This window comes from Sciurus carolinensis, chromosome 5 (assembly GCF_902686445.1).
Source record: "Sciurus carolinensis chromosome 5, mSciCar1.2, whole genome shotgun sequence".
NCBI lineage: Eukaryota > Metazoa > Chordata > Mammalia > Rodentia > Sciuridae > Sciurus > Sciurus carolinensis.
Genome location: NC_062217.1, coordinates 690,085 through 713,969, shown reverse-complemented (window position 1 = coordinate 713,969; position 23,885 = coordinate 690,085). Strand labels below are relative to the sequence as shown.

Here is a 23,885-nt window from a genome sequence, read left to right as displayed (position 1 = left end):
AAACAACAACAACAACAAAACACAGCATAAGGCCCCAAAGTGCCCTGGCCCCTTGTGGCAGGCAGGCATCATCTTGACAACCCCTGCAACAGGTCCACGGGCCTCGAGGTGAACAGGCGTCTGGTCACGACACCGGACCTGCGTGGGCCTTGCCTGCCTGCTGAGAGAGGGCCTCACAAGCATGACTGCAACAGCATCCCGGCCTAAGGGGCTGGCTGCCTTCCTGCTGGCACCCAAGAGCTGCAGGGGCCAGCTGGACTCGAGAACACACCGGGAGGAATTTCCACAGGCAGCCAGACGCTAACGGTCCTCAATAAGCACTCAGTGCACACCCAGTGCCTTCTGAACATTTGGATCCTCCAAATGCTCTGTGTTGAGTGCAGCCTGTACCTTCTCGGAGAACCATGCTCAGCATCAGTGAGGGGAGTGAGGAGAGCTGTCTGTCTGGGCCATGGTTATCTAACTGGGTCAGATACCAGGTGGGCTTTCCTGCTGGCCCTTGATAAACAGCAGGAGGCACATATCTGCACAACCAATTAGACCAGAATGACACAAGCCTGGGGAAAATGTTTTATTGAAGTGTTTCCGAAGTTCTTAGCGTCTTCGCAGCATGCACAACTCAAGCGTCAATAATGGAAGCAACGAGCGCAGGTTTTTGAAGTCTGACCAGTTCCATTTCAGTATCAGACAGATACCAACACTGCAGTGTTCACTGAGAGCCCCACAGAATTTCAAGCCTTGAACAGAAGGACTGAGGACCTCCATCACTTAGTCTCTGAATTCTACAAATGTCTCTCAAGAGAACAATTACACAAGAGTCCAGGCAGCCTAGAGGGGTGCTGTACTGTTCTTGGGTTTTTATTGAAGTCAGTTTATTTTATTGGAGAAATGCTGAGTCAGACTGAGAGATGGCAGTTTCCTGTTTCAGACAAGGCAGGAGAACCCCAGGAGGGTCACGTGGCCCATCCTGAGTGACTAGCCTCGTCCTCCAATCCTCCATCCCTGCTGGCCTCTGCAAGGCTTCCACTTGGGCCCTGGCAGTTACTCAGGTAGCAGGGCACATGACCCTTGAGGGGCTGTTTCCTACGGCTGCAGCATGTCCATTCAGCTCAACACAGGGCAGTCTGGGGTGCACACTGTGTGCACAGGACACTGAAAATGGCGGGAGAGCCCCAGCCATCTGCTCCATGGCGTGTTGCAAGGCACGCTGCGGCACAAGGTCTTGTAAGTGCAAGGTGAGGTCAGCACAGTTCTGTTCAGAGCTCAACAGGAGCAGCAGCATCCAGGCCTCTACACCTGTGTGCACGAGTGGGCCTGGGCCAGGAGGCTCTGGAGCAGCAGTGATGGGTGGTGAAGTCACGCTGCAGCTCCAAAGGAAAGGAAGGTTTCAGGTGTGGGTGCTTTGGACAATGACTGTAAGAAGGGCCAGACACCAGGCACCGTGGGTATCACAGACAGATGAAAGGAACCAGTGCATTTCATTATTTTTTAATTTGCAATTCACCACTTAAAAAATAAATATTTTTTCATGGAAAGATTTCTTTTAAAATAAAATATATTAAAAGTATGAAACTTCCCAGGAAGGTGAAATAACATTATTAGAAGTACAACAGGCCCACGGGCTTGACGCAGTTTAATCTGGCTGGAGTCACACCACACAGGCCATCACTGCAGATGACAGTGGGGTCTTAAATATAAAATGGTTTTCAGATAAAAATGGATATCCAAGAAGACAGACAGCAAAACTACCAGGAGGGGCAGCACTGGATTCCTAGATGACCCTTAGGTCAGGATAAACCTCTCAACTCCTGGCACCGAGACTGTTCCGACTTGCACAAAACTACATCCTCCCCAGGACACAAACACCGCTTTTCGCGTGTGAGTACAATGCGACTGTGATACAACTTGGTGGCTGCTGGTGTTCACCCGAACATGCATCAGACAGGACTCTCCTAAAGCAGCAGCTACAGCAAGCCTGCTGACTCCTGGAGCAGCAGCTGTCCTGTGGGGAGCTGCCCCACAGAGCCTGCACCAGCCACTGCGGCTCTGAGCAGAGGAGGGTGGCATTCCGGCTCCGGGAGGGAAGGGCGGCATCTGAGGCTGGCAGTGAGGCACCCAGCACCACCCGGCGTGCCTGCAGGACGGGAGCTGGCTGCACACCCCACTCCACCTTCAGCTGCGTTTTCCACCGGTGAGCACGGGCCGAGCATACTCCACAAAGTCATCGATGAGGACAGGCCACGCCCCTACAGAGAAGCAGACACAGGTCTTTAGAAGTCACTGTTAGCGCAACTGATACACTCAGAGTACTTTTTCCAAAACTTATTCCTGTTTCAAGAATCCAAATGATCTGCAGTTCACACAGCATGTTTCACCAAATAATTGGCTGAAGCCACCTAATTCTTTTGCCAGCAGGCTAGGGTCAGTGAGTCACCACGAGATGTGGCCTGTGGGCAGCATACCACTCACTGAATGGGAGCTTCCTTGGTTGGCCTCCAGGCAGTTAGGACCCACTGATCTGGGACGAACAAGGATCGGTCTGCCCTCTGCAGGAAGGAGCTGTCTCTGCAAGTGGGGATATTCTGGCCAGCAGGAGGGCTGCCTTCCTGCTGCCTCTCCAGTTGGACTCCTCACAAAGGCTCTGTCCCACCCGGCAGCTCCTGCAGCTGCCCCCGACCAAGTGCTGTCCACGCTGTGGGCCACTTGTACAGACGAGCCCCACCCAGCTGACCACAGCTGACCTTCCAGAAGCTGAGCTTCTGTCTACGTGGCAGCACTAGTTCTCCCACTGTGAGCTACAACCCGGCCGAGTGCTGAAGAGAGAGGAGCTGTAGCTGTGAAGAACACTGCCGGAAGCAGGGAAAGGCCCAGGCCTCCTGGGAGAGGGGCGTCCAGAGCAGTCCTGGCCAGCCCAGCGAGCACAGAGGCAGGTCCTGGAGGGGAGGCCTCTGCCTGGGACTGGCCCTTCCCAGGGTGGCATGCCTAGAGCCCAGGAGGAACCCAGACACCCCTGGGGTAGCGCCCCAGGCATGGGGGCATGTACATGCACACAGTCACATAAGTCACCAGAAGCGTCCCCATCAGCGGCACAGCAAGTACCCTGTGGGAACCTGAGGAACCAACAGGAAGGGCCGCCAGTCTGACCAGTGCTGCCCCCCGGAGGCCCTCTGAAGTCCTACAGTGCCCAGTACCTTCTTCATCGTAGTTAGACATATCATCTGCAATCATGTTTCCAAAATCTAGCAGAAGATTCCAAGTGTCCCTTGGAATCGATCTTTTGTGATGTTCCTAATACATAAGAGAAAAGAAAACAAAACAAAACAAAACAAAACAAAAAAAACCCAGCAGATTAAAGTTCAGAGCTCAACTCTCAGATATCCTAGTGGCCAGGGGTCCATCAGTGAAGATCCTGTTGATCTGATGGGGAGTAGGCAGCAGTAGTAATGGTACCTTGCTTACACAGGAAGAGCCAAGGCAGTGCCAATGCAAAAGCAGACATTTAAATGCTAAGACCACACATTCCTGTGCAGTCAGACAGAAGGGCAGCATCTTTATTCTCCTTGCTTCCCTCCCAACCAATTCAGAGACACTGTGGGACAACAAGGTGATCACATTCCTGCTGATTTGCACATATTCATTTTTCTATGTATTTGCTAGTTCTTGCAGGGGGATGGGCTGATTCTCTGGAAGAATCTGTTATTCGATATTTCAGAAACACCAAAGCCCCAAAGGCAAATGTGACGCTGTACCCTGGAGGGGGAGCCCGGCCTGCGCTGGGCCCCGCCTCTCCCGCCACTGCCTGCTGCCTCTTGGAGGTGCTCATCCTCCTGAGGGAGGCGCCACAGTGGTGCCACATGTGCACACAGCCCTGAGACTCAGGAGCAGCACTGCACCAGCCACGACTCGACCAGGGCAGCTCCTGCCCACCTGCCTCTCTCCCACACGACCTGTGGCAGGAGGTCAGCACGGCTGGGCCGTGTCGGCACACTCACCTTGTTCTGTGGCTCCTGGCACGGGGTTCTCTGGGGAAGGCCAGGGGTACGGGCATGGGGGTGGTGGCACACTGTCAGACCTCTGAACAGCTCAGGAGGAGCAATTCAGTAAGTGACTGGGATCTGCAGGGTTCACCACGGCCCCTGCCGAGGCCACACACAGTGAGTGCTGCCAGCAGATGGAGGCCGGAGGCTCCCGGAACTCCCAACAGAGAGGAGGGAGTCTCCTGGGCCCACGAAGGAGCAGAGAGGCTCCTCCTTGCCACAACTGCCACACTGGGTAAAGATGTCCTTCCACTGCCACCGCAGCGCGACAGGTCTGTTCCACTACTGCCGCAAGTCCTCATACCCACCCACTTCTCACTCGCCGCGGCGGCACCTGTTGCCCACGGTGGCCCAGGAGGACACCCTACCTGCCCCCTGCCCAGGCTCACATGCACCTAGCAGGCCCATTAAGGCTCCTTTCTTCCTAAGCACTATAAAATACACTTAAAAACCTTCCCAGAACACAGACACACAGTGGCTGGGACCTCTGGCCACCGGGACCTGGGCACAGCTCTAGAGCCCCTACCCAGCAGTGAGTGTGGCCCAGCCCTTTCCTCAAGGATCTGAAGTCTCTCAGGATTAACAGAAAGTTATTTGGCAAGGGGTTCTTGGAGGAGATGGTGGGTCCAGGGCTGCTGCAGAACTCCCCCACTCTCCTGGAACCCATCTGAAGGGTGTCTCCCACCTCCGCAGGTGGTGGGGCAGAGCAGTGCCTCTCCCACACCGCAGTCCCTCTGAGCAGGACTTCCAGGTGGAAGGCTGCAGTTAGGGGGTTATCACCATGCTCAGCCTCATGCTGAGGCCTCCCCTTCTGATGGGCACACCCAGCAGAAAATACAGAACTTACCAGCAGGAATGTGTTCCAAAGATCTAAAAATTTAAACCTTCCCGATAACACTAATTTCCAATATGCAACAGCCATTTCTAAATCTGGCAAAAAAGAGAAATAGTAGTTAATAAATCCCAATCTCTTTTTCTACTGTACAAAAAATGACACTCACTTGATTGAAAAAATTTGGCAAGCTTACCCAAGAGTCACATGAGGCCTAATCGCACTCAATACAAATGTTCCTGAAAATGGTATGTAATTTAATTTTATGAATCTGAGGAAATTTCTTGAGCAAAGGAATTGTGTACTGAGTTATTTGGAAATGCAAGTAACCTGTCCCCCAATTAGTCAGTTTGGGAGACTTCTATTTCATGCACACCAGTCCTTTGTTAGTCTTGCTTTGATCTGGCAACTATTAATGCATATCATTTATTTTTAAAAACAGTTGGAAATTAAACATCTTTTCCAGAAAGAAGGGACCCCTGCTCTCCATCAGACCTGCTTCCTCTTGATACAAACCAAGACAGTCTTAATGCTTGAGAATCACTGGTTGCAAGCACATAAGCCAGGCATTCCAACCTTTCTGATTCCTCACTTCATGGTCAAGATCAATCAGTACATGCTGGGAAAAGCATTTTCACCAATGAAAGAATAAGTAAAAGTCCTGGTTGCCTGTCAATCAAAGTCTAAGCTCCCCTGGAAGGCAGATGTTGCTCCTCACCTTCCATGCAAACCCGATAGAGGGTGCCACTGTAAAAGCAGCTGATGGAATGAAGGCTATGCTTCAGGGCTACAGCATGACAGCATCTCCAAGCCACAGTTTTCCTGTACTCACGTATTCTCTGTTGAATGGAAATTTTAAAATCACTTTTTATATGCTTGCCATAGTAAGTATGTAAAGGGCAAAGAAATTAATTTCTTCAAATGGACCACCTTTCATCATGGTGAATATTGCTCACCACTGGTAAGCAATGAAGGGACAAGGCATGTTGAAATAACTTCCTAATTGCTGCTTACATGTGCGTCACGTAATGTGAAAACAGACTGACACATTAAGCTAAAGATTAGTTTAAATGCAAAATACCCAACTAAACACTTTTCGAAAGAATTTTTCTAAGTCTGGCTTAGTCCCACTTGGACAGGAGCTATTAAGCTGGAACTCTGACTTGAGATCTCCAGGGCTGACCAGTAACACTGGATGGGAAGAGATGAACAAGTAGCAACCAGCTTCTGCAAGACGGCTAAGTCCTGTGTGCTCAGAACTCATCGCAGAACCGCTCGAGTCTCTAGCACCCAAGTCTCAACAGAAAGACAGACAGACAGAAAGTTCCGAGTGCCGGGCACATGGAGGAGCTCTCTGAGCCTTACCTAGGGGACCCGCAGGGTAAGGCTAAGATGATTATCTCGTCCTGCTCATAAGCCTACATCCTTACCACTTAGGAAGAACCCTAAGTGAGGACTACATTCGACTCATCTTAATGATGACAAGCTCTCCCATTGGGAAATGGAGCTGAACCTGGGGAGGAAGAAAACAGAGTTTTATGGCATATATATAAAATCTAGTTACTCTTGGATTCATTTTGGTCCTGGAAACCTTTCGTATGAACTATCTGTTTTGGATGTGTGCAAATCACATGACTAAAAAGTAAATGTAGGCATTTCCAATATCTAATGCTATCTGTGTGAAAATGTCACAATGTCCCAATGGACTTGGCTATTCAAAATAAAACAGACTCAGAATGGCAGAAGGTGAGGCTCAAGTTGGGCTGGAGTTGCTCTGGTGCTGGATCTCTTTGGCAGCCGTTTTCCCCACACGAGCTTCTAAGATGTCTCATCTCCGTGTTAAGTACGCCTCAGACATTACTGTTAGAATTCAGCCAGCAATGCTCCATTGAGGGCTAGATAGTGAAGATGGCCCACTGTCCAAAAAGGACCTTGGGGCAGACATAAGAATTAGCTTATTATCATGATACCTTCCTCAAAAAGTAAAATTCTCAAAGCCAACTGATTCCAGCTCTAGCCAGTGTGAAGCCCTCGAGGTGGCAGAGACACACTGAGGATGTAGCTCCATGGTGGCTCAATCACCAGGCTGCTGAAGGCTGGGGTCAGATCCCTGGCACCATAAGCAACAAGTCAAACCACTGTAATGACGGGCTCCACAGGCTGCCCACAGTTAAGTACAAGGTTAGAAGTAATCACACACAGAAACAACACAGCAGTCAGGCGTGGGGGTGGGCAACTGCAGCCCCAGAACTTGGAAGGTCAGGTGGGAGGCGTCACTGGAGCCCAGGAGTCAGAGCCCAGCATGGGAAACATAGTGATGCACACCCAGACTTGAGGGCAGAGCTGAAAAAACTCACTGGATGCCACTGTCCAGTACCCAATGCCATCTACCTCTCTGCTAGGAACTGCAGGAAACGTGTGCCTATCTCTTCAGCTCCTGTGACTCTTCAGGAGCCAAACATACAATGATGCACCTTGGAAAAGGCAAACTGATCATGTTTAGATATCTATGGAAATAAGAAAGAAGACCGTCTGTTCTCAGTAAAGGAACTGTGAATGTGTCTCACTGGTTGGTCTCCTCTGTGGCTTGAAGGCTGAACAGAGGGCCCGGACTGCACACTGCTTCAGACACTCTGTGCCTTTGTACTGAACATCACTGAAACGTTCAGAGAAAAAAATAAATTTTTTAACTAAAAATTTTTAAAATTGTTTTTACAGTGTTGGGACTGAAACCAGGGCCTTGTGCATGCCAGGCAATACCTCTACCACTGGGCTATACCCCTGGCTGGAGTTCCCAACTTCAAATTAGGGAACTGCTTCAGGCTGCAACTTACAGCCTTCTGGAAGGTGGTGGTGTCGCACAGAAATCATGTGCCTGCACAGCCCTTCCTCTCCTGCAGCCCCTGAGCTGTGAGAAGGCCAGATCTACAGGTTCCTGGGTGCTTCTACCAGCCAGCTGAGATGCCCTCGAGTTCTGCTGTCCTGGGGGAACAGAAGGGTTGCCTTGCCAAGTCCTGCCTGAACCCCTGACCCAAAAGATCAGGTGCTATAAAAAAAAAGATTGTCACCCAAAGCCACAAAGTTTCAAGGTGGTCTGGTCCACAGGGGTACAGGCCTAAGAGTGGGTCTGCAGCAAGGTCTGAGACTTTGTCTCTGGGAGCTCCTGGCACTGAGGCTGCTGCCTACAGGAGACCCCTGCAAGGCCTAGAAGAAGGTCCTTGGTACTGCTCCACATCTGAAGTTAACCTGGTGTCAAAAGACAGAATCCTCAAAGCACAATCCCCACACACAAGAAGTCAAATGACTTGCTAACCCTGCCAATAGTTTTCACTTCAACACTAAAAGGATGGAATCCCCAGGAATGCAAAATGTAAATTATTTAGTGCTAACAAGCTTAAATATCCTAATATTATACTGAAGATTCTAAAGAGAAGAAAACAGAAAAAAAAAAAAACAAAAACAAACAAAAACCTTTTTGGTCATTCATTAAAACTTGAAGGTGTCCTTTCCTAACAACCATTTAACACTGAAGAACTGATGTTATTTAAAAACTTGGATCAGACTGCTGCTTGCATCCATTATTATTATTATTATTTTTCTGCTGGGAACTGAACCCAAGGGTGTTCTACCACAGAACTGCAGTCATAGCCCTTTTTATTTTTGAGACAGGGACTCATTAAGTTGCTGAGGCTGGCCTTGAGCTTTTGATCCTCCTAAGCTTCCCGAGCTGTTGGGATTACAGCTGTGTGCTGGTGCAAGAACTAATGCTCATTTTGAAAATCAAAGTCAGACAAGTCTCTAGGAAATAAACTGCTAAAAGTAAAGCATTACCTAAATACTGTTTGAGAAATAATAATGGGAAGATGGAAGGGTTCTGCAGACACACCTGGAATGGGGGCCCAACACTGCATATGCACTTACTACTACTGGACTGTGCTTTTAAACTTCTCTGAATCCTCACATAAACACAGACAACAACCAGACAGCACAACCAAACCCACAGGTGACGTCAACAATAAATCTAGGTGTGAGGAGGTACCATCAGGAACCCAAAACCACAGGTGACATCTATAAATAAATCTAGAGGAAAAGGGAACCAGATAAGTAATTGAAGACCCAACACACCAACATGAGAAGCAGGCAGTTAACACTGGGAAACACCAGAGGAAACCCCAGCCCCGGGTCCAGGAGGAGAGCTGCCTCTGGGTCCGTACCTGGGTTTGAGAATATGGCAGCAACAGGAGAGAGAGAGGCAGGACTGCCGGCATCCCCCGGGCACAGCATTCCTGACACAGGCTTGCGGAGATCAGGACAGAGAAACAAACACTGGTGGCCAGCTTTTCTACCTCTGGAAGTTTCAAGCCCCTTTCCAGTTTCCTATGTAATTTTTAGTCATCTTATGATATTGCTGTTATTTACAGGAGTTTTCCTTCAAAACATACTTTCTAATATGCTGTTTAATCCTTATTTAAAAGACCATATGTAACTCCACCAACAAACTTAAGAGATTTGAAGTTAATTAAAGAAGGCCTATTCCATGCCCGAGGCAACCTCTATCAGCATGGATAGATTTTTAGGAAGAGGTAAGCCAGAAATAATCATACTCAAGTGCAAAACAAAACAAATAAATCAAATTCTCAAACTGAAAAAAAATTTTTTTGTTTGTTTGTTTTGGTACCAGGATTGAACCTGGAATGCTTAATGACTGAGCCACATCCCCAGCCCTTTTTATTTATTTTGAGACAGGATCTTGCTAAGTTGCTGAGGCTGGCTTTGAACTTGCAATCCTCCTGCCTCAGTCTCCCAAACTGCTAGGATCACAGGCCAGTGCCACTGTGTTTGACTCAAACTAAAAATTTAAGTTGAAAACCTCCTAGACACACTGTACACAAAACACAAGCAGCCCCAGGACCCTGAAAGGAGCAACGAGGCACACACGATTGTTCTGAACAGGTCCACTCCAGCTCCCCAGAACTGCCAGGTTTGCCTCACCAGCCACTCTCAACAGGAGGACACGGAATACCTGTCAATCAGTCTACACCTTAGAACTCAAGAGTCAGACCCAGAAGTCACGACTGAAACGCTGCTGGTTGAGGTTTTCAGGCCCATGATATAAGCAGAGAACCAGGACAGGGTAACAGCACGGCTGGGTGCACTGAGACCCTGTAGACACAGCAGCTCCTCCCTGTGCGCTCCCTACTCACCTAGGCCCTTCTGCCCAGGGCTTTTAGCAAAGGTAAAGGTAAACTGGTAGAAGTCCTTGAACTTCACGGAGTCCTGCAGCTCTTGCTCCAGCCTGGGCAGGAGGGCTTTCAGCTTCTCAGTGCTGTCACACCTGTGATGAGACACGGCTTGTCACCTGTGGCAGAGGGCCCACCAATGCTCCCCTCAACTGGGCCGACATGGCCCAGGTCTGGGCTGGTGTGGGTGGGGTTCTAAGAGAATTTCCAGGGAGGCGAGCCACACTCCGGTGACGGCGCACAACTCCACAAACACCTGAGTGCCAGCCGAGGACAGTCAGCGGTGACAGCACTGGGCCACTCAGCGAAGCTGGAGCGAAGCATGGCCTATCCCTACACCTCTGGCCACATGCTGAGGCCGAGTCCCGAGGGTGGCAGACACTAGATGCAAAGTCCCCATGGCCAGTGAGCACGAGATGGGCCAACCGGCCAGCCTGTGCCACTGCTGCCTGCGTGTGGCTGTCCAGGGAATAAGCCTCATCCCTTCCACATTGAGTGTAGCAGGTACACTTCAGATAGCTAAGTACTCTAAAAACGGTTACAGAATTAAACAAACATATTACGGTATGCTGAATTTTCCTCCACGAGGTAAAGTATCTGTAAAATCATTAACTGATCTGGGCTGGGATGCAGCTCATAGGTAAGGCACTTGCTAGCACATATGAGGCCCTGGGTTTGAATTTTAGCACCTCAAAAGGGGGAAAAAACTTAGTAAAAATGATGAACTCTTTCTTGTATCAGTTGCATAGCAAGGGACCGCAGGGCGCTCCACTCCACTCACCCTGTACTCAAGCGGGGCAGCCTGAGGAACTGCAGGAAGCTGGGGCACCAGCACCACTGCCAGGCGCAGCAGTGCCCTGGCCCACAGCCCCCTGCACGCCCCGCCCGGAGGCGCACGTGTTGCCGGGAGCTCGGGTCGGATCTGCAGGCCTGCGAGCGGCTGCTGAGACCCTCGTGCCTCGGGGAGACTGAGCACCGAGGCAGCTCCCTCTTTTCCTCGCAGGCAGTGCTCTCAGCACTCTGCCAGCGCGGGGGCACAGGGCCACAGGGCAGAGCATGGCTGCTGGCGTCAGAGACGGCGAGCTGGCCCACTCCCGCCACCTGCGCCTGGCCTCCCAGCCAGCCTGTTGGGGTTCCATCTCAATCAAGCTTCAGCCGCACCTCCCCAGGGACAGCAAGGAGAGCTTCCTGTGCTTTCACAGGCCACGTGGAGGTCCTCCTTTGTGAAGCTCTGATTCAAATCCACCTATCCTACAGGACTCTCCATTATTTTGCAGGAATTCTTGAGACAGCACGTCAGACCTTTTGAGAGCACTCAACCGGAAGGCGACTGCTTACTTTTCCCACGGTGTCAGCTACCTTTTTTTTTGTACAGTGGATTGGACCTAGTGCATTCTTCCACCTAACTGAATCTCTGGCCCTTATTTGTTTTTATTTATATTTTTGGTACTGGGGATTGAACTCAAGGGTGCTTTACCACTGAGCCACAACCCAGCCCTTTTTTTTATTTTTAATTTTGAGACAGGGTCTCCTTAACTTGCTTGAACTTGCGATCCTCCTGCCTCAGCCTCCCAAGTCACTAGGATTACAGCCCGTCCACTTTGTCTGGTTCTAGATTCTTATTTTTAGCGTGGATACTCTATCAGTCTTTTCATTTACAGTGATTTTTTTTTCCCCTCTGGTAGAGGTGACATGCTTTAAAACTTACCCTACTGCCTAGTCACAATTGTAATTTTTGTGCTGGGGACTGAACTAAACCAGGGCCTCACACTAGAGCAGGGGCTTTACCACTACGTTATATGACCAGCCTAGATCTTTTTCTACATTATTTTCTAGCACTTTGTGCTTTTGCCTTTAGTACTGAGATCTACAATCCACCTGAAACCTGTTTTCATATAATACATATAATGAGTGCTCTCAAGATTAACTTTTTTCCATAAACCAACCAGTTCTCCCAGGACATTTATTAAAAAGACATTTGAGGGCTTCTTTCCTATTGTCTCAATGAACTGTTTTCTCTAAGGAGGTTTCAGCCATCTTTGATTTACCCTAAGGCATTTTTTTTCTTTTTTGAGCTGGGGGTCTTGCTATGTTACCCAAGCTGGCCTCAAACTCATGATCCTCCTGCTTCAGATTCCCAAGTAGCTTTTACAGGGTGTACCATTACACCTGGTATTATTTTGCATTTTTGATGATAACTGAAAATAACACACATTTAAAAAATTCACTGTTTGGCTGTATTTGGTCTCACACATCTTTAATTAGATTTATCCCAAGTCTTGCTGCCCTGCCTCAAAGGAGAAGCAGCTTACAATGCATAAGTGTACTGTTTGCTGTAAGATTTATTTATGCATTCGTTTGTTTCTTTTGGTCAAGGTTAGTTTGTTGTGAGTTCTTTTTTTTTTTTAAATCATGAGCAGACATTCAATTCCACTGGACATTTAAAAAAATTTGTTGATGGACCCTTATTTTTATTTATTTATACGCCGCGCTGAGAATCAAACCCAGGGCCCCACACATGCTAGGCAAGTGCTCTACCACTGAGCCGCAGCCCAGCCTCCACTGAACTTTTACACCTGAGACCATCCTTTCCTTCTTTCTGTTGCTAATGGCTACGTCACAGAACTCCCACTCCTGGAGTACAGCAAGCTCTGTCATGACGCATCACCCCACCTTTCTGGTTGCTGATTTGTCTTGGCTATATGTAGAATTTCTGCATCTCACGTTCATCTTGAGTGAATCTGGCCTGCAGTTCTCCATCATCAGAACATCCTTCCTTGGCTTTGTTCCTAGGATCGTGCTGGCCTCAAAACAAACCAGGGACTGCTTCCTTTACTCTGTCTGGAAGAAGCTGCTCACAGCTTGAGATTTCCTCTCATCAGACATTTGGTGAATGTGCCAATGAGCCATTCCAACCAAGTTTCCTTTCTGAGACTTCAACAGGCTCAAATGCTTGAGTGACAGAACTCTCACAATTCCCCACTTCTGGGCTGAGGCTGTGGCTCAGTGGTAGAGCACACGCCTAGCGTGTGTGAGGCACTGGGTTCGATTCTCAGCATCACATAAAAATAAAGTCCATTGATAACTAAAAAAAGTTTTTAAAAAAATTTTCCACTTCTCCATGTGTCTGTTTCAGTACATCGTACTTCTAAAATTGTTCATAATAAATCTATTTCTTGATGGCTGTAGGATCCACAGTGATGCCCCTTTTCATTCTGTGTTGTTTTTTGTTATTTACTGCTTTTTAAAGTCTATTCAAAAAACATGTTTCTGGTTTTACTCACCCTTTATACCCACAGCTTCTTTCTTTTCTTCCTCTTGTTTTGGTACTGGGGGTGGAACCCAGGGCTTTGCTAATGCTGTGCAAGAGCTCTATCACTGAGCTACGTATCCAGCCCTCCCAGTTTTTAAATTATTACTTCTGCTTCTGCTTATTTCCTTCTTCTACATCCTTTTAAGTTTAATTTTCTGCTCTTCTTTTTTTTCTTTTGGTGGCACTAGGAATGAAACCCAGGGCCCTGAGCACGTTCAGGTAAGCTCTACCACTGAGTTGCACCTGGGTCTTCTGTTTCTTCTACCTAATGTGGACACGTTTGTGTGACGACTTTCAGCCATTCTTCTTTCTCAAACGTACATTTAAGAAGTTGAATCCCACAGGTTTTATTTATTGATTTTTTGTCTTTTTTTTTTTTTTGGTTGCGGGGCGGGTACTGGACACTCAACTCAGGGGCACTTGACCACTGAGTCGCATCCTCAACACTATTTTGTATTTTATTTTATTTAGAGACAGGGTCTGAGTTGCTTAGTGCCTCACTTTTGCTGAGGCTGGTTTTGAACTCACAATCCTCCTGCCTCCCAATTTGTCTTCATTTACTTTTGTGTTTATGCTTGATTTTTATGAATGTCCTATTTCCTGAAAAAGTAGTACATGTTTGTTAGCATCAAGGCAGAGCTCTAAATATGCTCATGAAGAAGTTATCTTGCCCAATCTTCTATTTCTTTATTGATTTTTTACTGGTTCAATTTATCAGTTACTAAGAGGTGTGTGGGAATTCCTGACTTTGCATCCTTCTCTTGGTAGTTGTTTATCTTTGCTTTAAATAATTTAAATATTTGATACTATTGAGCAAGTGTAGAAAAACATAAAAGCTCTTGCTTTCCTGGTGAAATGAACCTTGTCATGAAACGTCCTTCGTTATCCTCAGAACTGCTCGGACATCGGCAGTCCCAGTTCCCTGTCTGCACGACACATCGACTTGACCTTCCCCACTGTTCTGGGCCCTTTCCTTTAGTTGTATCTGTCTCTACCAGCATGTGTAAGTTGATTCAGCTGAATTTTAAAATCACTTTGTTTTAAATAATTTTATGTTATTTAGAAAATATGTGTATTTACTCTTCTACTATTTGTAATTATGAGACATCTTTATGTAGTTAATATTTTCTCCCAAATGTCTGTTTTCTTTTTTTGCAGCACTGGGGATGGAACCCAGGGCCTCCCACGTGCTGGGAAAGGGCTAGCAACGAGTCACGTGTCCGGCCACCCTTTTTATCTATCTTTGGATAAGTAGCAGTTAACTTGGATGAGGCCCAGCTCCTCAACATTTTCCTATATGGCTTGTGCTTTCTGTCTTCTCTAAGAACACGTTTTACTCAGTGTTTCTTTATCAAACATTTTTTTGACCCAAAAAGAGGGTAAAAACAGGCTCACCCAGACTTCCAAAGTGCCAGGAGTACAAAGAAACAAGCTGTGGAACCAGGCTGGAAGGAGGTCCTTTGCTGGTTTACACAATCACCAAGAATGGGGTAAGTATCATTAGAAGCAAAGTCTTGTAGAGTTTCCTAGCTGTACAGATGTACAGCGTCAGTGTGGTGGAGAACACAGCATGTGTTTTTCTTTCCCCATGGCTGTAAGCCGTCTTCAGCAGCTAGAAACAAGCTATTTTAAAAGGCCAATGTTGAACTATTTTCATTTACTTCTATGACACATCTGATAACTGAGAAACATCTTAAGTTATTAACCTTAACCCTGAGGGTAGACTTGAAAAATGTAACAAGCAAAAAGCAAAGTGAGATTTTATAAGAGTATAATACAGAAGCATAATAAATTATGTATTTAGTATGTGCAATACATTATGTAACATACAATAGCGTGAAATAAGAGTGGTTGAAAGACCCCTACTACTGACTGTCAATTTAAAATTGGAAGGGAATAAAAAAGAAAATGAGTTATTAAAGGGATAATGTGACTAAAAATAGTAAATAAAACTTGAAACTGGAATTTAAAAGGCTTGTATTGTAGGTGTGTAAGATATTTATAGGATACATGAAGAAAACACACAGGTATATAATCAGAATTTTTTTTTAACCAGAAATTCAACGCAGGGGTGCTAAACCACTGAGCCACATCCCCAACCCTTTTTATTTTTTATTTTGAGACAGGATCTTGCTAAGTTGCTTAGGGCCTTGTTAAGTTGCTGAGTCTGGCTTTGAACTTGTGATCCCCCTGCCTCAGCCTCCTGAGCTGCTGGGATTATAGGTGTGTGCCACTGTGCCCAGCCTAAAATCATAATTTATAAATTGAAAATTACTAACGTTGAAAGTATGTTCCCTTCTGGAGAAACTTAAACTGAGGATGGTTTACCTACCCAAGCTCTGTCATGCCGTCCATGAATTCCTTCCTGCTGAATTCACACTGAGTGGCAGCCCTGAACTTCCACGCTATGACCAGCACGCTGATGCTGGCAGGGTCCAGCCGCAGATCATCACAGAACTGCTGAATCCCATCAATCCCGATTCTGTCTCCATCCTGCGGGTCTGCAGTTAAAATCAGGGAAAACGAGTTGTACTCCTTTGAAAACCGACCCTAAAATAGGAGGTTAGAGGTATACCATGTTTCTGCATAGTTTCAGCAGGCCTTCAGACACACACATCAATGTACTACAGTTTTCTACTACACAGGAAGAACAGTGGGCAACAAGTAACAATCTACCCAGAAACCAGCCCTATCTTTAAAATCTAGACATGCTTTTGTTTGTTTGTTTTCAGCAGTGCTGTGGGGCTGGACCTAGTACCTCAAACATACTAGGCAAGTTCTGTATTACTGAGTTATTCTAGTTTGATTTCTGGGTTTTAAGGAAAGAAAAATCATTGAGACTTCTCTGAGAAGACTTCATCTTTCAGGAATACATGTAAGGGAGTGGTAGCTCAGTAGAAGAGTGCTTGTCTCACATGCACAGGGCCCTGTGATTGAGTGGAAGCACCACCACAATAAATAAATAAATAAATAAGGACTAGGAATGCAGATCCAAGGTAGAAAAATTGCCTAGGGTGCACAAGGCTCTAGGTTTCATCTCCTGCACTGCAAAATAAACAAACAATTCAATTTCCCTAAAGTAAAATAAAAATTTAAGTTTACAGAATTTTACTTTCCTTGAAGACAGACTGCTACAAAAGATACTGCAGTGATAAAAAGTTTTGAATATTAGGAATTTTTATCACAACTCTGCCAAAGCAAAAAAAGAAGATTGATATTTTTCTTTTTAATTCACTTCATTTGCTAATTCTAATGCCACCAGACAATAATTACTTTCCAAAATCATTTAGCTTGGTGGATGCCATGGCACACACCTGTGATACCAGTGACTGGGGAGGCTGAGGCAAGAGGATTGCAAGTTAGCTTCAGTCACTCAGCAAGATCTGTCTCAAAAAAATTTGGCATATGTATCTGCACTTATCAGCATAAGCACAGAAAGTCAGACTCCCCTATTTTTACTTTAGAAATTAAATTAAGAAATTAAGCATTTGTCTATGAGAAAATCAAAACGTTAAAGTATATTGAAATAGCCCAGCAAGACCTCACAATACCGGACCCTTTAATTTTGGAAGGATTATGTATGTTATAATGTTATCATAATGTATGTGTGAATTCTATTGGTTCAGAGATGCGAATAAAAAACCTACAGCTTCTTCAGTCAAATAAATCTCAGATGTGATGAATTTTTCTTCCCCTCCATATGTAACTTAACTTTGGTCATCTAAACACTATAGATTACATTTTTTAAAAATACATGTTGTTTCCAAGGAAAAACTGACATAAATTAAATGAACGAAACCAGAAACCCTTCTAACTGTACTTTTTCACACAGAGAAACCAACCTCAGTGGAGTATGGGACAAAGGTTCTGCATTCTTTACTTCCATTCTCTCTTGACATTACACTTCTGAAGGTCACAGAAAACCCTGCTCTTACCCAACAAGCCATCCTGGTAAACTTTATGAAGTTCTCCTTCATTTGTATACATTAAATGTTATATTTGTCCACAGTCTTTGAATTATATATTTAGAACCCAAAAGGATGTAACGTTTTATCTACTTAAAAGACTAGTCTGCATGAATAAATCAGATAATGATGAAGGGAAGAGGTGTAAACAAAATCACAGACAACAATTTTCACTGACGTATTTTCCCAAAGGCAGCTCTATTTGAATAACTGTAAAGTTGTGCAAAGCATATGACTTACAGAATTAACTTAGCTAAAATAATTTAAAGTACACTAAACAGTTATTTTTTTCAGACTACAGTAATTACAAGTCTGTTTTTTGTTTTTTAAGAATGCAATTTTCAATCCACTTGCCCAAGAGAAGAGAGCAAGGAGACAGTATTTCCAAAAATAACAATAAGAATGTAAAACCAACGAAATCATTCTATTGGGCTAACACTTGCCTACTGAAAGTGTTTTTAAGAAAAACTTAACCTTCAAAACTATTAGAAAGAAAAAACAGTCTGCCAAGTGAATTGTTTCTGCTTCATTTGATATGAAGCCTCATGCCTACCGAGGGATCAGGATCCGTTGATGCTCTTCGGTGCACACTTACTCTCACAGCATAACTGGGTTTTGATAAGTAAAGCCACATTCTAGGCTCTTCAATTAAAATAAATCATCCGGAACCTCCACACGGAGGTCTTGCCTACAGCCTCCCCAACAAAGTGACAGTGATAGAAGCCATCTCAGTGCTAGGACAGTCCCCAGGGGGGAGAAGGCTGTGTCATACCCTTACGGGATCCTTCTCTCCATTCAGTAGTGTTCTACCACAAATGTTTCAGCCTAGACAAATGCTTGCAAAAACACCGTATCATCAGGTGTGGCACAGCCGACTCTAGGCCCGACACCAAGCGGCCGAGCAGTGACGCTTCCCCACGGCTGTCAATGGGTCACACTGCACAGAATAAGCTGCGGCCAAAGGCTCACACCTGGTCAGCTTTCCAATGCCCCTCTTTCCCCTTTATTAAAAAAGGGGTTCTGGAGCTGAACGTGAGAAGGAGCAGAAACTTGGGGTTCTTTTGTCCTTGGCACCCGAAGTCCCAGGAACAATGTTCCCTCTGCTTGCTAGGGATGGCCTCTGGTCTGGCTTTGCTGCCACATGCCCCTTACCTTTATACCTGCCATACAGCTGCTCCAGCTTCCTCTGGTCCACAGCGTTCCGCATGGACTCCCTGTGGAACGCGTCTGGGTTTTGGAAGAAGCTGTCTGTGGCCTCGTCTAGCTTCCACTCATTCTGCGTTAGGCAGTAGATGGCAGTTCTCTCACCAGCCTGAGTACATGCCATAAACTGGCGAACTTTGTCCTTCTGAGTCGATTTAAGCTTATGCTTTGGGATGCAAAAGAAGCGGGAAAGCCAATGAAGCCACTCTGGGGTTTGTGCCCGCCTCTGTTTCTAATGCCTACATTTTAACAGGACTTGGTTTTCTTGGGCGACTCAACTTCACTTCAGAATTCTAGGACCCCATAGCCTTGTTCATCAGTTAAAAAGACTCCACGGTCTTCTGAAAACTGAAACGACAGCATCTATATAGCAACAAATATGCCAAGTCCAATCCTCAACAAATTACGAGAATCATCATTTTACAGAAAATATATTTTGATCACTACCTGGTTCCCCTTGCATATAGATACCAACAGTCCCTCCCCTCCCGAAAATCTCAGCACGAGCTCCCTGCAAGACACATCTGGCCCTCTGCAGACAAGGCAGGCCTGACATCAGCGCAGGGTCCATCTGCAGGGTCTTTGCCTCTACTGAGCGCAAGCTCCACTGAACAGGAAGGGCCAGCAATTTGAAACGCTGACTGCTTCCCAGTTTAAAAACACCAGTGATGGAAACGTGCACACACAGAATGATCACCACATCAGCAGCACAGAAAGCCTGTGTGACGAAGCGAAGCGATGACACTAGTGACAACCTGTCTGCACATGTGAGACAGAAACAGGGCAGAGAGGAGGGTGAGCAACACCAGCAAGTGCCACCTGCGCTGTCCATAGTCCCTGACGGGACAGTAGACAGGGCACGGCTCTCACTGCTCTAAGGTCCCCTATTGGAAGCAACAAGCTAACTTGGGCGATTCCAAGCAGACACCTTGATCTACTAGGGGCCGCTCTTCATTATGTAAATGCTTTACCCAACACAAAAGGAAAAGTTTTATTTATGAAGATTATACTTGATCTTGTTCAAATAAAGATAAGAATTTATAGACACAATAAATTATAGCCTACTGAAAGATGTAAATGTTTGACAGGTGGAGATGACAAAACTGAAAAAGGACAAGAGCCAGGGCTACGATCAGTGTAAAGACCTGTGCACCAGGAGCCAGAGCTGAAGGTGGGCTGGAAGCAGGCTCCCGGACACCCAGGTGCCACAGCCAAGAGGACAGGGTTAGTCAGGATAATCTCTTTAATAAATGTAAAAACCCACAGTGGTTCAGAGTGGTATCACTCATCCTAGCCTTGAACCTGAGGGAAATGGCTCAGCCCGATTCTTCACAATCATGCCAAGAGTAAGCAGCAGAGGAAGCTGCAGAGGTTTTTGTAAGGCAACCCAAACGTGCTGGTAGCAAAACACAAGCACGCGAGCCACAGGAGCCAGAGGGTGCAGCCAGACACATAGGACCACACCCTCGGCTCTCGCCTGTCCTGGGGACCTTGGCCTGAGACCTCTCCCAGGTTCTACAACAACAAAACTGATTTTCCAAGAACTCAAAGTCATCACTAGGCCACCTCGTGCTCATCTTGTGAGCATGCAGGAAAGGCCTGCAGAGTTGCCTGAGCTGTGATGTCACAAGAGGCTAAATGCAAGGTTCAAGAACTTCTCTCCTGTGACGCCAGATATTAAAGATATCTGCTGGGGTTGTGGCTGTGGCTCAGTGGTAGAGCGCTTACCTAGCATGTGTGAGGCACTGGGTTTGATCCTCAGCACCACATAAAAATAAAATACAGATACTGGGACCACCTACAACTAAAAAATAAAACAAAAATCTGCAAAAATCTAATGTGAAAAAGTAATGGGTTTGCTATTGTTAATCCTTACATATTTAAAAACATTTTAATTCCTGATGCAGTGAACATCAACGTCCATTAACCACACAAACAAAAGCTCTTTGGGGAGCCAATCATTCTTTTTTTTTCCCCAAATCATTCCTAAAAATATAGGCCTGTGTCCGTATGAATCTCATGTGGTTACCCAGGTCACCACTGCAGGGCAGAAGCCGACAGTGCGGACAATGTATACACAAATGGGTATGGTTGCTGGCTAATAAAACTTCACTTATGAAAACAGGCAGTCCCATTGTGGGAGGTAGTTTGCTGAACATGTTAAATTCTAGAGTGACACATGGGACATATATATACTAAAAGTTATTTCCCAAAACAGCCCTTGAAAAGAACTAGACAAAGAATTCAAGGTCATATTCTGTAGTAAGATCAGTGTAGTTAGATCAGGGCAGAGCTCACGCGCCACAAGGGCAGGCTGGCAAGCGATGAAGTCAGCATCTTTTCATGAGGAGGGTCGATGGCAAGATGAGCAAGAGTTGCCTCAAAAACTGTAAGATAAGAACACACATGCAACCAGAAAAAGCCCTTCCATGAGCAACAGCCACGTCTTCATCACGGAACAGCCATCAACACTGGGTTAAAAAACTGTCACGGGCATAAAACGAAATTCAGTCCATCCATATGATGGGATGTCATTTAGCAATAAAGCAACAAAGTAATGGCATTTGCTGCAGTGTGGTGAACCTCGAAAGCATAACACTAAGGAAATGCCAGACACAAAAGGCCACACAAAGGCTACATGTCTTCCACTGACAGGAGATGTTCAGAACAGGCAAAGCTGTAGAAAAGAAGGTAGATTAGAGGGTGCCGGGGGCTGGCGTGGAGGAGCTGGGAGTGCTTGCTCATGAACAGGGTTTCTCTGGGAGTGATTAAAAAGTTTTGACACTCCATCGAGGTGGTGTGGCAAACACTGAACTGTACACTTCAAAACAGTTAATTTTATGTCATGTGAATTTCACTTCACAAAAATGTCAGCATAATAGCCAGGCCTCCAAGACCAATCAGCAGAGTCACACACCCTTAGGCGGCTGGGTCATTTGACCATCACAGCACTGATGGCTCCACATCAGGAAAACACGGACACCTGGAAGGGAGGATGATTCTGATCCTAAGCTACCACTCCTGAGGATCACTTCTGGAGACCTCCCAGCTGACAACACAGCGACATCCACTTAAAAGAACATGCCTGGCAGATGCAGGTAAATGGATCCAGGCCGTGTTAGTTACAGAAATAAATTGGACAGAAGTGGAGACAGAAGCATGATGAGCCCTCTGCAATCTATTCAAGCAGCTTCATCTGTACAGGACATCACAACTTTGGACCTCTAGGGGTACCAAGGTGCTAGTTTGGCATGAGTAGCAGCAGTCATAAAGGAATAGCAAGAAGCACGTCAACAAAGCTGCACGATTTGATGTTACTCCATACATGTTTCTCTATAAAATAACAGTGATTAAACAACAATCGACAGCTAAGTTTAAGAACTGCATGCACGACATGTCCAAAAGTAACTAGGAGACCCAGGTTCCACTGGTAGAAAAGGGAAAATAGGGTTCATAAACTAGGAACTTATAAAAGGAAGCGCGCTGCGTCCACCTAGACAGATGCAAATTACATGCAAGATAATCAAGGTCTGCAAACTGGCAGGACCAGGACCCAGGCATAAGTGCTGATGACTTTAACTGAAGTTACCAGGTCATGGCAATCAAAGCACGGGGACGGGGGGTTTCCTATGTCTTTTTAATTTATTCTGCTAAAATGTACAGAATTCTTGAAATAAAAAACAGTCCAGGGGAAACAACAGCTCTCTAACCTGCAAAGCTCTCAACACTTCACGAGTGACCTTGTGAGACCCCGGCTCCAAGGACACCAGCGTGACGTAACGAAACGTCCCTGCGACGGGCTCGTAACCTCTCCTCTCGGGGTCAACCTACACGGGCGGCCCAATTAGCCGCACCGACCCGGGCCGAGCCGGCCTCCGCGCAGCCCGACCCCGCCGCCGTCCTCGCCCCCCGCTCTGCGGGACGAGCGGCGTCCCCTCCGGACCCTGTGGGGCCGCCGCCACTGGCTCGCCCGGCCGAACCCCGCCCGGGCGGACGAAACGCGATGCCCCACACCTACCATGCTCGCTAGCGCTGGCGCCGCCACCCCCGCCGGCCCTCCGCGCAGGCGCACGCCGCCCCGCCCCGCCGGCCCTCCGCGCAGGCGCACGCCGCCCGGCCGGCTGCAGCTCGGGGCGTTCTTCTGTCCCTGGCTCCCGGCATGCACCGCGCCGCCCTTCTGTGCAAGTGCTACTTCTTAAGGATTCTGCCGCTCCTCCTGCGGAGGCTACCGCCGGTCTGCGACTCTCAGGCCTCGCGTCCGCTGGGAGGAGGAGGGAGGCCGACCAGACCGCGGAACTACCCGGCGCCGCGCGGGAGCCGGTAGGAGCGGCCCCGCCCCGCCCTCTTAAAGGGGCCGCGCCTCGCTTTCTGACCTGGGTGGAGTTGCCCACTCGGGAAGAGGGCGGTGGCGGTCGTCCGCCTTCTGGTCCCGCGTCCGGTCCCGCCCAGGCCGCCAGGGGAAGGGATGCGGGGACACCCACGCCCAGAGCTTGGCTCGCGGCACCGCGGAGCTCCGGCTGGAGGACGGTGATGCTCGGGCCGGACGTCCAGGGCGCGGCCGCCTCGCCCCGGTGAGCGCCGTGGGTGCGCTGGGCCCCGTCCCTCCTGCGACGCGCCCGGGGGCTGCCGCCCCGCTTGCGGCTCCTGACCCCCGGGGCTCCTTCCCCGCGCGGGGCTTCTGTCGGGGAGATGGGGGCTCCTTCCCTACCCCGGACGCCTCCCGGGGCGCGTGCGCACTTCCTCGGGGGCGCCGTGGGGGGGCTCCTGGGGAGCCTTCTTCACCAGGGGACTCCTGTGTGGGGGTCCTTCCCGGGGGCTCTTCTCTGAGGGGGTCATCTTCTCTGGGAGCTTCTTCCCCAGGGGAACCCTCCCCAGAGGCCGCCCGGCGTGTTCTTCTGGGGAGGCCCGGGGAGGCTTTATGCGAGGCCTCTTCCTTGAGCGCTTCTTTTGGAGGGCAGGGCTCCTCTCGGGCTGTTCTTCTGCAGGTTCCCCTCTGGAAGGATACTCCTGGGTTTCTCCTCGGTGGGTGCTCCCCTTCCCAGGGGCTTCTTTCCTGGGGGCTCTCCTTCCCAGCCGCCCCGGATCCTGCTTTCCCCCGGAGCTTACTGGTCTGTCTTGGCCTGTGTTGTGTTGAGGCGAATTCTTTTAGCAGTTGTCCTTTATGGTCCCTTTAAACACATACACCTGGCAACAGACCTGCAAGACCTCTGCTTAAGCTTACAGAGCCTGGGAGGCTTCAGAGTAGACGAAACAACCAGGCTGGCTTGCAGATCCCCTGGGAAGTCATAGCCTAGC

At 47.7% G+C, this 23,885-nt stretch overlaps 2 protein-coding genes across 8 annotated transcripts in view; one reads left to right on the top strand and one right to left on the bottom strand.

The window, feature by feature from the left end:
- Positions 1-557: 557 nt before the first annotated feature.
- On the bottom strand, positions 558-22,881 carry Dcun1d2 (defective in cullin neddylation 1 domain containing 2). Of its 4 annotated transcripts, XM_047553840.1 has the most exons (7): positions 22,609-22,871; positions 18,540-18,756; positions 15,755-15,923; positions 10,074-10,204; positions 4,885-4,967; positions 3,192-3,288; positions 2,027-2,246 (listed from the first exon to the last, which is right to left on the bottom strand). In XM_047553840.1, the coding sequence occupies exons 1-7, from the start codon at positions 22,609-22,611 to the stop codon at positions 2,173-2,175; spliced, it is 774 nt and encodes a 257-aa protein (XP_047409796.1). In that variant the 5' UTR covers positions 22,612-22,871; the 3' UTR covers positions 2,027-2,172. The 4 variants fall into 4 exon arrangements, with proteins under 4 accessions (XP_047409794.1, XP_047409795.1, XP_047409796.1 ...); XM_047553838.1 differs by lacking the exon at positions 3,192-3,288 and having other exon boundaries at positions 558-2,246; positions 22,609-22,873; XM_047553839.1 differs by lacking the exons at positions 3,192-3,288; positions 22,609-22,871 and adding an exon at positions 22,301-22,582 and having other exon boundaries at positions 558-2,246.
- Tmco3 (transmembrane and coiled-coil domains 3) overlaps positions 22,682-23,885 on the top strand; it is a 34,355-nt gene continuing 33,151 nt past the window's right edge. For 2 of the 4 annotated variants that reach the window (XM_047553836.1, XM_047553835.1), the window contains exon 1: positions 22,686-23,161. The gene's annotated coding sequence lies outside the window, so the exon portion shown is untranslated. Of the gene's footprint in view, positions 23,162-23,885 lie in introns of all 4 variants that reach the window. The other 2 variants (XM_047553837.1, XM_047553833.1) reach the window with 2 other exon arrangements.

Excerpts from the sequence above, each read along its gene's own strand:
- Dcun1d2 (XM_047553838.1), bottom strand. Across the intron at positions 15,924-18,539 it reads GCTGTATGGCAGGTATAAAG|ACCCGCAGGATGGAGACAGA; the intron begins GTAAGGGGCATG and ends TTTTAACTGCAG. Across the intron at positions 2,247-4,884 it reads TTTGGAACACATTCCTGCTG|GGGCGTGGCCTGTCCTCATC; the intron begins GTAAGTTCTGTA and ends GCTTCTCTGTAG.